The following is a 14,794-nucleotide window of genomic DNA, read 5'->3' as shown; positions in this document are numbered from 1 at the left end:
AAGTCCAGGCAAGCAACTTCCATAACTGTAAAAATGACAGAGAAAGCTGTCTGCCTGAAGTCCTCCAAAATTTCTGTGTCACTGAAGCCTCATCTTCAGCTTTCTGGCCCAGAAGCTTGGCAGTCAACTCCCCTGCGTCTCAGTTGCCCAGTTTGGACAGCATGCTGTCATGAGTTGAGACACAGGCAGTTTCTTGCCCAGTGGCTTGTGCATCTCTCTTTACCTCAGATAATGTTGGACACCAGCCTGAGGGGACAAAGAGAGCAGCGGAGGGAGGCAGGATTGAGAGGGCCATGAGTATAGTGAAATGATCTCTGGAGACTGCTGCAGTAAGACGAGTCTATTTTATCATTTCAGGGATAGGGTATATAAGGGCTTTTAAAGGGGTATGGGTCGAAAAGGATAATTGGTCATAGTATCAAGTGAGCTGGAAGGGCTGATTGGTTATAATACAGTATCTAATTATCATGCAGGTGGGAAGCCAGAGCAGGACACATGTGCTGAGTTATGCAGTCTCACAGAAAGCTCTGTACAAGGTCACTTTTCAGACAAGGCCAGCCACCTGTGTTCAGGGACACACTACAGACAAAGTCATTCTCCAGAGGTAGGACAGGAGAGCCCTGCTGAAAAAGAGTCCCCCATTTGGCACCAATCTCAGAAAGTCATTTGATCATGGAAATATTGCTATCTTAATAGCTGGGTTCCCCAACAATGGCCAGCTTGCCACCCTTGAAGCAAACTCCATAAGGAGATTCTTCAATGCTCATCATCTTCATTGAAGTAGAATGGGGGAGCTATTAGGAGCAGACCTGTCTTATTGTCAAAAAAGCCTTTATTAATGAAAGATCTTTAAATGTTATATTGTATAGATCTCTAAAGTTTTTGAAACCATTTATCTGTCTATACTGTATTTGAATTGTTTGTTTCTGGCTATTTACTATCTGTTCAACCTAGGAAGCATATTTCTGTAATTAACTAAACTAGTATCTAACATGAACATAAGTTTGATTATTTGACAACTAGTTTAGATTCCTTAATTGACCTAAACAGTTTATAGTAGCAGCTTTTAAAAAGATAGAACTTAACATGACATTTTTAAGAATTACATAGTATGTTGTAGCAAAATATAACCCTACAACTATATCACTATACAAAGTCTAGGCCAATGTAAAAATCTTTGTCTTGTTGATGTTCTTTGGTTTAAAAGTAGAAACAATAATCTAGCCTTTTATACTATAGTTTCTATATCCTTCCTTTCTTCTTTGTATCCCTTCTCTACCCATTTCCCCTTAGAAAAAGATGGACAGAGGAAATTTAAATAAATCTCTGAACTTAACCTCCCTTATTTTGTTTCCTTCCTGAGACGCCCATTTAACAACTTGCAATCAATTCCCCTTTAATGATGATCATAACCTAATGAATGACCAAAAACCATCCATTCCACCTTCTGGGAATGAGGCATCACTCTTAAAATTCCTTCCTTCTGATTAGGGGCATAGTTTGTTCTTTTGTGGGGAAGGACAAGAAAACTGGGATATTGGTTAGTCCTAAGAAAGCTAACTGTTACATTTGCTGTCCAGTTTCTGCATGCTGAGAAAGTTCAAAGCTTTAATGAAATCCTGGCTGGAACAGTCTGAAAGGCTAGACTAGCTGAGGCTGGCAGCTTTTCTTGAAGTTGTCCTGGAAGTTTCACTGAGACAGCTATGAAGGCAGTCTGAGGTTAGATCTGACAGGATGGTAGGATAACTACATCTCAGCACCCTTTCAGCATCCCCAAGGGTGGATCCTGTCAGGGCTGCTTCTCTGGTTGTTTTGCTCTGTGAATATATAAAGCTCTAGAGGTAATACACATTTTTGCATGTACACAGGTATGGAATGTGCAGTGCACATAATTTAGCTAAACACAATACCCTGCTCTTTGTTTGAGCAGGTAAGTTATCTGTCTTTCTTTATAAGTCAATTTTGACTGTATAGCCAAACTGTAATATAATTTTTTTTTATCTATGCCATTGAGAGAATGGCATGATAAGTTCTGAGGATTCCATAGCCACCAAGATTTACTGGTTATGCTAGAGACATTTTCATGTCTACATGAAAGTCTGGAGTTTGCCCAGCTGGTTTTTGTGTTGCTTTGGTCCAGTATTTCCTTGTTACGGAATTTTGGAATGGTATTAAATCTCTGTGTGTTGGAGGTATGTGCTCTGCTGCTTGATTTTGATTTCATAGAGGATTACATTTAAGAGACTGAAATTCAGAAAAGACTTTGAACTTTTAACATTATGGAGACTGCTATAGACTATAGGGACTTATGAAGCTGGACTAAATGTATGCTGCATTATGCTATGTTTAGATATTGGCCCCCATGCATGAACAAGCCTATGGGGCCAGGGTGCGGAATGTGGTGGTTTGAATATGATTGGCCCAGAGAGTGGCATTATTAGGACACACGGCTTTGCTGGAGTAGGTGCGGTCTTGTTAGAAGAAGTGTATCATTGTGGAAGTGGGCTATGAGAACCTCCACCTAGCCATGTGGGACTAGCCATGTCAGTCTTCTCATGTTTGCCTTTGGAACAAGATGTAGAGCTTTCAGCTCCTCCAATGCCATGCCTGCCTGGACACTGCCATGTTTCTTGCCATGATGATAACTAACTGTACCTCAGAACCTGTAAGCCAGCTCCAATTAAATGTTTTCCTTTATAACGGTGGCCTTGGTTATGGGGTCTCTTAACAGAAATGGAAACCCTAACTAAGACAGTCGTGCTGGAGGCTTTATTTCCTCTGTCTTTATCTTAATATCTATCTTCCTTAATTTTATTTATAATTTTTTCTTATTTTTTCTAAGGCCTGTCTCCATTTTTCATATTTTCTTCTTGTATCTGTATCATCTTATTATCATCTTTATTCTTATTTATAAATTTTTCTAATTTTTCTTCTAAAGCTTGTCCAATTAAGTTACATCTCTTTCTCTTTTGTATCTATACTTAAACAATCTAAAATGGCATAATATCGAGTCCAAAGGCTCTATCATTATGTCTCTCATCTTTATGTGTCCTGTTTCTTTAAATGTATTTAATTCTCTCTTTAAAGACTTCATTTTATCAATTTTAAACTATTTTTTCTATGATTATTTATATCCAATTTCACTTCTCTTTTATTATTTTCAATAATATTTTACTAGTTCAGAAGTTTGGAACTTTTCGGTCCCACTTTAGCTCTGGGAAAATCTGTAGACTCCTCTGGCCAGCTTGTGTCTGTGACTAACTCCACCCCCTTAGCCTGGTCTAGCAGGTGCTGGGTCACTAAAGCTCCGCCCACTTTGGGGTCAGACCCTTCCTCTGGACAATTGTGGACCTGAATTGGGCTGTCTGGCTATCTCTGGAACTGTGCTATGCCTAGGAGAAGCTTCAGCTACTGTACACTCAGTCCCCTGTCCAACAGAGACCTTGAGGCATCTCCAGCACATTCACCTGCCTACTGAGCTAGCTCACAGGCCTCTCTCTCTCTAAAGGGATTTAGCTTCCTGCCCTGCTAGAGAACTGCTCTGGGAAGTGTTTGTTTCTAGCCTTTCCAGCTGTTCTCACCATTTGCTTGCCTGGCTTTCTGAACTTTCTCAGGCCCTAGTGTTGAGGTTTGGTCTTTTGCTATGCTAAATGCTGGTTGCACTAAATTGTTATTTTAAATAGTAGACTTTGGGGCAGGAAAGAGGGCTCAGCAGTTAAGATCACTCACTACTCTTGTAGAAGACCCAGATTCAGGCCCAACACAGATATCACAATCACTTATAACTCCAATTCCAGGGGATCTAATGTTCTTCTGCCCTCTAAAGGCACATGCATATGCTCAGACATACACATAAAATAAAATAAATCTTTTTTAATGTGAACTGTATAGTGTATGGATTGAATTTCAACAAAAGAATGGAAAATCTCAACAAAATGGATGAACTTCAAATTCATCTTCTTAATGGAAAGCAAATACATATACACATATATACACATACACACATACATACACAAACATGCACACACATACAATCATATATATACATATATACATATACAAGCATACAAACACATACACAAACATGAACACACACATACAAAACATGCACATACATGCACACACACATATAAAACATGCATATATACACAAACATGAACACACATACAAAACATGCATGCATACACATATACACAAGCATAAACACACATACACATGCATACTCATACATACCATAATGATACTATTTTTATAAAGCTAAAAACTAAGCAAAACTGACTTCTTATGGCAGAGAAGAGAACCATGGCTTCCAGGGCAGGGAAAAGCAGAGACACGAGATATTTAGAGGTGACAAGAGTGATCTTGATGTTCATACAACTTCATAAAATGATCAAAACTAACCAAATTAAAGGCTTCCTTTTATCATATGCATTTTATTGTACCTAACATCCAACTCAAGCCACAGTATGTGATGCACATACTTCTGCTAAAGGCACAGGTTCTCAACAAAGGTCCTGTGTGAGGGGGTGCCTCACACAGGCTTCACCACTCCAAAGCCCACGACAGAAGCCAAGGCAGACAATGTGTACTACAGACCAGCATGAAACTCATGAGGGCGTGCTGGGTTTATAGCAGCCACTCTCACTTCTGTATGGTTTTTAACGCCCACATGAAATTCTCAAATATATTCATTCACAAATAAAATTTCTTACTGTAGTTCTGTGGGACAAGTTCTGGATTCTTGGGAGTTTTCAGCTTATAGGACACATCACCAATATTAACCGTTTCACCTGAAAAAGAAGAATACAGTCATTACAATAGACAAGTGACACGGGTTACACTCTGTCAGTAATAACTCTCTTAACCTCCAAGGAGGGCTGTCACACAAATGAACTATGCACATGTGTCTAACATTTCTATAAATAGCATAAGTTATATCATAGAGAAGTAAATACTGAGAAAACTACATTTCAGGAGTTAGGCTGCCACATAAATTAAATTATATTAATCAAACTTATATTTTATGTTAATATCAATACTGATATAAGCAAAAGTAATACAGAAAAATATTTTTTAAAGTTTTTAATTTTTTTATATTTATTCACTTACACTAGGAGGGTATACACACATGGAAGTCATAGGGCCCATCTTACTGGCCCTGGACAGGTGAGCCATCTCACTGTCCCTGACAAGACTTTATTTCTAGATACTTTTATGGTTTGACTCTATGTCCCCCGAGGGGCTTATGACTTGAACACATTATCCCTAGCTGGTGACACTGTTTTAAGAGGAGAAGCTTTTGGAAATAGAAGCTAGGTGAGGAGAGCAGGCCACTGGAGGTGAGTCCTTAGGGTACCTCTGGCCACTTCTTACCCTAGTCCAGGTCCAATATGGCTGAACAGAGTGCCCTTTGCCATGCCTTCCCCACCACAATGGACTGAATGCTCAGAAACTGTGAGTCAAATAAATGTGTGTTCCTCTAAATTGTCTGTGTCAGATTCATGGGTCACCATGATATGAAAACAATTCAGAAAACTGGCACCAAAATGAAGAAAGCACTGCAGCCCCACTCTATAGAAACCCTGGGATTACAGACCTGAAGAAAATGTGTCTACATGCTCCAGTAGAATCTACTGTCAGCTTTGAGAACACTCAAGTTTTATGACAAACTTCATATAACTGGTGAACTCAAGAGCTAATATGCAAAAGCCCTGGCCCACCAAGATGTGAGCCAACCACAACCTTTGTTCTTTTTATTTCTTCGCTTTTCCTCCCTGCTTAGCAATTCATGGCCTTTTTCCCACCAGCAGGCTTTCCTGAGCCTGTGCTCTTGCACCTGCCCCATCAATCAAAATTCCCACACACACATTCAAATTAATCAGCCAAATTAACACCTCCCAAATGACTAATTTACATATAGGTGGGACTAAATTTGCCAGATTCCTAGGACATAATGGTGACTGCTCCAAAACACTATTTGGCAGCCGGTTTTCGTAATCCTCCCTTTTTGTTTTTGTTTTTGTTTTTGTTTTTTGAGACAGGGTTTCTCTGTGTAGCCCTAGCTGTCCTGGAACTCACTCTGTAGACTAGACTGGCCTTGAACTCAGAAATCCACCTGCCTCTGCCTCCCAAGTGCTGGGGTTAAAGGTGTACGCCACCACTGCCCAGCTCATGACCCCTTTTTGCTGCAAGAAACTATTAATCTCCTCAATAAAATCCTGCTTGTTTGCCCTTCTTCTGTTGCCCATGCCCATCATCCTTCACAACTGTGAGAAAGCAAACTCAACTTGGACCCAGAAAAGTGAGTAACAAAAAAAGGGATCATTAATGTGACTGAACCTGATTGTGCAGTTCTTAGCTCATTGGAACTACTATGCAGGTGGGCAGGGAGTGTGGAGATGCTGGCTAGAGAAGTCCGAAGATCCTGTAAGCTCAACAGTTGATCTAAGGGGAACTTAAGTGACCAGAATAGCAACACAAAGTCACCCAGTGAAGACTGCACTCACAGGCTTCAGATGGGAAAAGGACTTCATAAACAACAGATTACAGGGTTCTCACTCTACGCTCTGGGAAAGGACTTTTCTATATTCTGTTCATATAATGTAAAAACAACAAAATAACAGAGTAATTAATCTGACAGAGGAAATTTCAAAACTTTATAGTATTCAGGCTGCAGCATGGTTATTGTTATCTTTGTTTAGCCAAACTTTTAATAAAAATAAGAAGGAAAGATCTTATTTTCCTCTTATTTTTTCTCTGCTGATTCCACTGGGAATGAAACTAAGACCCAGGCAAGAACTATGATGCAACTATATTCCAGTTCTTAGTATATGGTGTGGGGGGGGGAGGGGGAGGAATCATACTAGGGATTGAATAAAAGGCTTCTTACTTGCTAAGTAAGACTTACCACTGAGCTATATGCCAAGTCAGGAGTACAGTAGTTAAAGAAATATGGACAATTAAAAAGAAACCGAGAGCATAAGTACCTTCAGGGCATTTCAGGAATCAGAGGAACTTCTGCTCTGAGTTCCACTGTGTGGATGTGAAGCCTCATTTGAAAGATTTCCCCTAAAGAAGATGGAACTGCAGGGACACTCTGCTTACTCAAGGCAGCCTAGGAATGGCTGCGGATGAGATGGCTCAGTAGCTAGGAGTACTGGCCTCTTCCAGAGGACCTGGGTTCAATGCCCAGCATCCACATGCCTGCTCACAACCATCTGTAACTCCAGTTTCGGGGGATCTGACACACTCTTCTGGACTCCAAGGGCACGAGGCATGCATGTGGTAGACAGCTACGCATGTAGAAAAAAAACACCAACACACGTAAAATAAAGTTAAAATTAAAAAAAGAAAAATTAAAGCACCCTAGGGAAGTGTTTTTCTAAGTTCAGCCACCCTGGTCTCCGGTCAAGAGAAACCAATGTAGCTTTTTCCAGGGACCTGGTTACTGCTTGAGCTGATGGGCACTCTTGGCATTATCCATGTGGTGCATGTTTTGTTTTGTAAGTATGCAGAATGCAAGAGTTATGAGGTCACAGAGGCATCTACCTATTGTTTAAGGAAGGCCGGAGAGGTTAGGCAAGGTGCATTAGGGTAGGACCTCCCACAGGGATTCCCTGAGAGGAAATTCACAAAGCTGTGAGTATAAAGCCTGTGTTGTCACAAAGACTGTAGGATATTGGAGATATTGGGGAAGTGGAATGTCTGCAGAGGAATCCTACAATTCTAGAGCCAGCCCAAACAATAAGTCACCTGAGCTGCAGGTGTCAGGGGCTACCAAGAGCAAAGCCACAGGGGTCGAGCTCCCCAAGAACACTGACTCTAGACAGCGCTGCTATGTGCACAAACTGACTTACATGGTCTTGGTTTGGGTTTGAGCTTCCAGTGCTAATCTCCCATTCCTCCTCCTTGGAAGGTGCCATTGTATGCTAAAAGCATATGATTTTCTTTTTAATTTTACAGAGATTTGGCTGAGTTTGCCCAGAGTATCAGAAGAGACTTTGAATCTGGACTCTGGAATAATCTGTAAGTGTCAAAATAGAAAGTACTCTTAGATATTAACTAAATGCACTGTACTCATGAGATGGCAACGAGCCTTTGGGAACCAGGGGCACAATTTTATGAAATCTTTTAATGTTCACCATGTGTTCATGATGTGAACATTTGGTCCCCAAGTAGTGGTCCTATTTGGGGAGATTCTAGAAACTAGATGAGTCCTTACTGGAGGAAGTAGATTACTTGGTGTGTCCCTGAGATATTGTTCCCCAGCTGTTTCTGACCCCAGCAGCTCCCACACCGTGACAGACTGAGTGCTCTAAAATCATAAGCAAAATAAATCATTCCTGCCTTAAATTTCCTGTGTCCAGCATTTGGATTACAGTGAAGAGAACAATTAACTAATGAAATCATCCAAAACATCAGTAAGACAGATTCCACATCTGCTCAGATCTTTTACAAAGTCAAGTTCTCAGCAACCCATCCTCAAAATTCAGTACTTCTAGGTAATAAACAGAAGTCAGTCTCTGACTACATGCAGGGCTAAGCCAATCTCCCTCTCTACATTGCTCTCTCCAAGAGTCCTAGCATCTAGAACTTTGTCTAGAAAGGTCTCAAGGACATGCAGAAAAAGTAGCTCTTCAAATGCTCATCCCTCAGCCTGGCTAGTTCAGAGCTGCTGAGGTACACTGGACACCAGGACCACAGGCTGTGGCGATGACAAAGACAGATAACACTTGTTGAATGCTTACTGCCTTTAAGTCCTTTATAGTCTCAAAATAACTCTCCAAAACAGAAACCTTTAAATAAGAAAATCTGAGACTCTTATAAAGTTGTTTTTTTATAGATGACAGAATTTATTAAAGACACAGGATAAATTGAGAGAAGAAGAAAAGCACTCTACACAATGGTAAGTTTTTTTTAGGTCTAATGCTACCTGCCAGAAGGGGCCACGGCAAAACACACTGAAAAAAGAAAATCATGAGGGCTGCAAACTTCCTCCCTAACCACCAGGCCATCCCCCAGGCAACTTTTTCTTCCTTTTTATCACAAAAGTTCTTGAAGCATCTCAGCACCATGTGGACCCACAAACTCAGCATCTCCAAGCACACTCCTGAGACTCTGGGGTCTCAGGACCTTTACTGCACACGGACCTTTACCGCAGCAAGTGCCAGGGACTCACCTCCTCCCTCTCCCCTCATTCTTCTTCAGATAAAGTATTCACAGTCCTAGTATAACGGAATTGTAGCAGGAAGACTGAGTTCAAAGGCAGCCTATACTACATACTGAGACCCTATCTCAAAAGAGTTTTAAAAAGCTTTATAATAAAGTTAGCATATGCAATGCTAAGATTATGTACTATAACTTCTTCATTGAGGTGTGTTGCTGTCGGGGTGTTGTTTGTTTGTTTGGGGGGCTGAGGGTTTTTTGCTGTTGTTGCTTAAGATGGGGTCTCAAGTATCCCAAGCTGGCCTCCATCTGTCTATGCACTCAATATTCTAATCAACCTGCCTCTTGAGTGCTGACATTGTGGCACATACCACTTCATCCAGTTTATGTGATGCTGACGACTGAACCCAAAGCTTTATAAATGTTGATCAGTGCTCTATCAATGAAGCTATATCTCCAATTACCTTTACTAAAGTTTTAAAAAAAAAAGAAAATTTTCCCTCTGTATTGAAAACGAAACATCTGACCTTTCCACTAAAAACACTCCCCAGCTGTACTAATGGCAACTTCAAATCCTTCTTCTCCTCTTACAACACAATTCATGACAGTCCCGGTCAGCCTTCTCTCACACATCCCAAAGACCTACTGTTTCATGCTTTCCTTCTTCACACTCTAGCATCTATAGAGGTAATATAACAACCAAATACAATCAGAGACAAATCATGCTGCATGCCGGTTAATCCTCTGGGCTTTGTGATGGCCTCAAAAGGGTGTTTCTAACCTGTATTTCCTCTCTGATCTCATCTCCAATTATTCTCACTCATCCAACTCCAGCCACACTGGTCTCACTGGACATTGAATTGAATGTCTGTTAGGGTTTCTATTGCTATGATAAAATACCGTGACCAAAACCAGCTTGGGGAGGAAAGGGTTTATTTGGCTTACACTTGCATATCACTGTTAAGCAGTGAAGGAAGTCAGGGCAGGAACTCAAACCCAGTAGGAAACTGAAGGCAGGGGCTGAAGCAGAGAACATGGAGGAATGCTCCTCTGCTTACTGGCTTGCTCCCCATGATTTGCTCAGCCTGCTTTCTTATTGTACCTAACACAACTGGACCAGAGGTGGCACGACCCACACCCACCATCCCATTACCTGTCCATCATCAATCAAGAAAATACACCACAGGGTTGCCCACAAGCCAGTCTTCTGGGGACATTTTCCAACTGAGATTCCCTCTTCCCACATAACCCTGGCTTGTGTTGAGTTGACATAAAGCTACCAGCCTTCTGAATATGCTAAACTATTTTCACGCCTTTGCACCAAATTTTCTACTGAATGAAACACTTTCCCTAAGAAGAGCCATTTGTCAGATTGCTAGTAAGGAACAAATGGAATACCAGTAGATTCAAAATGAGAAATTTCAAAATGCGAAACTGAAAGTACATAATCACTAGTCACATGCACCATTCTAGGCAAAATCCTGTATTAACATACTTTCACTCTCCTTTCCTTTTTTCCCAGCTAAACTTTCTGGAGAAAGCCACGCATGCTCAGGGGCATTTGTCTACCATCACACCCCACCCCAGCTCTCTAGGACAGAGGTTACTTGGGCTGGCCTTTACTGTGCTATGCAGCTCAGCCTGGCATTGAACTTGAGATATAGCTCAGGTTGACCTAGTACCCCTTATGCTCCATTTCTACAGTGCTGGAACTATAGCATTGTGCCACCACACCTGCCTGCCATCTTTAGGAATGCAAGGTGAGCATGGCCAGAGGCCTTCTTGACTACCATTGTTACAATATGAGCAGAGTATGCCCCAAAATATTCTGGTACTCCATTTGAACTTTTCAAACATGTGTTTTATGGCCTTAAGCTAAGAATGTCCCCCAAAAATATAGATACCTTTCCTCTTGAACTATAAACTGAGCATGCACAGGAATGTGCTCACAAAATCCTTTCCCATTTGACTATATATAAACTGCCAAAAAGAAAGAAAAAAAAAGGACCTCCATCTTCCTTTCTTTTCCTCAAGAAGAGCACTGCTTTGGGAGTAACTCCACATAGCTCTTATCTGTTGCACATAAGAAATCCTTCTTCACTCTCACAAGAAGTGGTCTGGGCCTCACACTCAGTAAAATGTCAATATATCATATTTTGTTGTATGATAAGGAACCACATGAAGGTGAGGGCAGAATTCAAGAAAAATAACGGAAAAGGAGTACTCTGAAACTAACAATAACAGAAAGTCATGGCTACTCCGAGGCAGAAGGGGATTTGGAGAGAGCAAGCACACCAGGTACCTAGATCAGTCACCCTCCTAACAGGTATGTCCTCTTGTGAAATAACACAGCAAACCTTTGGGAGTAACCTGATAAGGAGAGAAATGGAGAATAACTATTTAAAAATAATAATAATCTCAACAGAACTGAGAGTAGAAATAAGATAAACTCAAAATATGCAGATAATTTAATATGTTCATCACCACAAGTTAAGGAAGCAGCAGGGGATAAATGGCTATTGAGCCTAGGCTGGTGCTCTGGCCGAGACAAAGGGAGAGCTGAGGACAGAGACACTCGGAACCCACCCATACTATTGAATCTAACACAAATAACAGCATGAGCCGTATTTTTGTAATGCATCTGTAACATTAACCAAAATATGTAGTTATGGGCTGGGCATAAAGCAAGCCTCAGTAAGCTTCAAAGGACTAAAACCCTGAAGTATGTTTCTTGACCATAATGGAATTAAAGTAGAAATCAATGACAGGAACAAGTAAATGGAAGGTCCCAAACATTTAACCATCAAGCTAGAGGCATTTTAAAAACACAGAAGAAGAAACCACAATGGAAACTGTTTTCATTGAGAAATGGGGCAATGATCAATTAACTATGTCTCCTGCAGACAAAGAGGAGGCAGTATGACATCAAGATGAACCAGGCATTTAATCATTTCTGTCTTAGAAATCATGAGCTTGTCCATCTTTGGCTACAGTGCTAGACCTAGGAGCCATCTAAGCCATACCAATAGCTCTGCCTTTACACAGTTCCTAAACGTCTGGTTTTGGCTCATTCCTCTCCCCTGCATTGCGCAGCTGCCAGTGGACTATCACACAATTACCCACAGTCTAGAGACAGCTTTACTTGAGAAAAATGGAACTCTGCTCTCTGCCTGCCCAACCATCTCCAGCCAGCTCTGCCCTTGCATTTCTGCTTCAGTGACTGACTGCACCTTCAGCCTTCTATACGTCTCACACTTCTTCCACTTAGCTGCTCCTCAAAGAGCTTCATCCCCTCTACTGATTCTTTGCCAACGTTTCCTCTGGTGCTATCTCCTTTCCCCTCAAGAACACATCATCCCATTCCTCTCTGCAAGCACTTCTCATTGCGTATTATAATTACTGCATGTGGAGGCTAGGGAGATGGCTTGGTACTTGCGCTCTTCCAGAGGGCCCCGGGTTCATTCCCAGTACCCTTTCACTCAGTTCCCAACTGTCTTAAGCTCCAGTTCCATGGTATTCAACGCCCTCTTCTGGCCTTCATGGACACTAGGCGACAAGTGGTACACAAGGCAAAACACTCATACCCATCAATTGTTTAATTCATTTTAAAATCAGTATTAAGTACTTATTGGCTTTCCTATCTGACAGTGCTCTTGGGATGGAGCTATGTGAGCACTTTCCGAGGTTACAGAGCACAGCAGTCTTTCAGAATCCACTTTCAGACCTTCACATCCTTGAGTTCAGAGAAGTCCCTTCCCTCACTTATTCTACCACAGTACATTGTGTCAGGGCATCAGCTAAAAGAACATACATATGTATGGTTAAAACTAAGCATCATTTGAACACTATAACAATATTCAAGCCACTATAAATAAAGTTATCTCTAAGCCAGGCACTGGTGGTGCACACCTTTAATCCCAGCACTTGGGAGGCAGAGGCAGGTGAATTTCTGAGTTCAAGGCCAGCCTGGTCCTCAGAGTGAGTTCCAAGACAGCCATGGCTACCAGAGAAACCCTGTCTCAAAAAAAAAAAACAAAAAAAAAAAACAAAAAACAAAAAAAAAAATTGTCCCTAAATATTAATGTTTGTACTAGAAGCAAAGATTTGCTTTAGTGCTATTTTGGTTTGTGCTGGCTTGTGTCAAATACAGCATATTTCAGAGTGGAGAAATGAGTATTATCAAGAAGCCAAGATGGGAAATATCAGACAGCAAAGCACAGAAAACTTCAGACACAGCTTTTTTGCACAGTTGAAGCTAAGCTAAATGTTCAGCTTGTCTCATGCTGCTGCTTTAAAAAAACAAAACCCACTGTGGAGGGCCAGCAAGACAGCATGGGGTAGGGGAGGGCTTGCTGCTAAGCCTGAAGCCCAGAGTCAATTCCTGGACCTACATGGTGGAAGGAGAGAACAACACCTGAAAGTTGGATTGAGATCTGTGCTCATATTCACACTCACACAAAAAATAATAAGATACCTTTTTAAGAGGACTACTGAACAACGTAAATACTTCATATGATGGATCATGGATGCTGATCCATTTGATATTAAGAGTAGTTCCTGGCAGAGTGCTACAAAAATGTTCACAATGCTCTGACTAAATGAGAGGGAACCTAGGTGTTTCAGAACAAACGTGTGCCTTTCAAACAGACAGGCAAAAGCATATCCTTGAATAACACAATGAAATATTCAACCCCATTAGTTATTCCCCACCATATAAAACTCTATTTTCATGCTTTTATTGTGAGAATGATGAACTCTAGTCACTGAACTAATTAGTTTTCTGCTTCACTAAATACATCAAATGTATGGACATGAAGCTTTAAAAATCAACAAATTTATTTCTAGTTCTTGTGATTTTCATCTAATTATTCTTCAAGCATGGTCAATACAATTTACTACACATTTACTAGAACACCATGCCTCTACCACAGTCCATAATTCATGAGAAATCTTACCTTAATATTGTATTCTTTTTGTCAATTTTTTAAAAGATCAAAGGGACAAAGTCACTTGTTATAAAATATGTTATCAATGTAATGAATGCATGATATATATAAAGAAAAGAGTCACAAATGTAACCACAATATTCCCTTACTTTTGGCTTTACTGGTTTTAGTAAACCAGTTTACAGAAATCCCATAACTTATTCCCCAATAGTTTTTGAAAATTCCATTCCCTAACCTATATTACATTCCTGTTAACTAATAGGTATAACTGCTTTTTCTGTCAGAAAGGCTAACAAGAGTGACTAGTTTGACAGAACAGATATCTTTGTTAATAGCAAAATCTAAGAATTTGACAAAACATACTAAATATCATAGACTAAAGTATTTTCTCAAAAATTTAAAAAATATTAGCAAAAGTACTTTGAAAATAGTAATTTCAGTTTGCCCCCAAATCCTAGTAAAACGCACTAAACAAGGAGCCATCAAGAGAAGAACTGAGGAAGCCATTGGATAAATTATAGTGAGGTGATTTTAATGACCCTCTAAGAAATTGAGACACAGGCTGGCGAGATGGCTCAGTGGTTAAGGGCACTGACTGCTCTTCCAGAGGTCCTGAGTGTGGTGGCCCTGCTGTGTTCTTGGAAGAACTCAGAACCGAAACCAGAGACTTAGCTCGCTGGGGG

The 14,794-nt window shown here is 40.7% G+C and overlaps 1 protein-coding gene across 1 annotated transcript in view; it reads right to left on the bottom strand.

Moving 5' to 3' along the window:
* Vwa8 (von Willebrand factor A domain containing 8) overlaps positions 1-14,794 on the bottom strand; it is a 349,402-nt gene that overhangs the window by 320,936 nt on the left and 13,672 nt on the right. The window contains exon 2 of the mRNA XM_031362757.1: positions 4,713-4,790. Coding sequence (XP_031218617.1) covers positions 4,713-4,790 — 78 coding nt within the window. The remainder of the gene's footprint in view (positions 1-4,712; positions 4,791-14,794) is intronic.

Source organism: Mastomys coucha, unplaced genomic scaffold (assembly GCF_008632895.1).
Source record: "Mastomys coucha isolate ucsf_1 unplaced genomic scaffold, UCSF_Mcou_1 pScaffold9, whole genome shotgun sequence".
In the NCBI taxonomy this organism is placed as follows: domain Eukaryota; kingdom Metazoa; phylum Chordata; class Mammalia; order Rodentia; family Muridae; genus Mastomys; species Mastomys coucha.
Note: the sequence above shows the minus strand (reverse complement) of the source record. Positions and strands in the feature narration are given on the sequence as shown.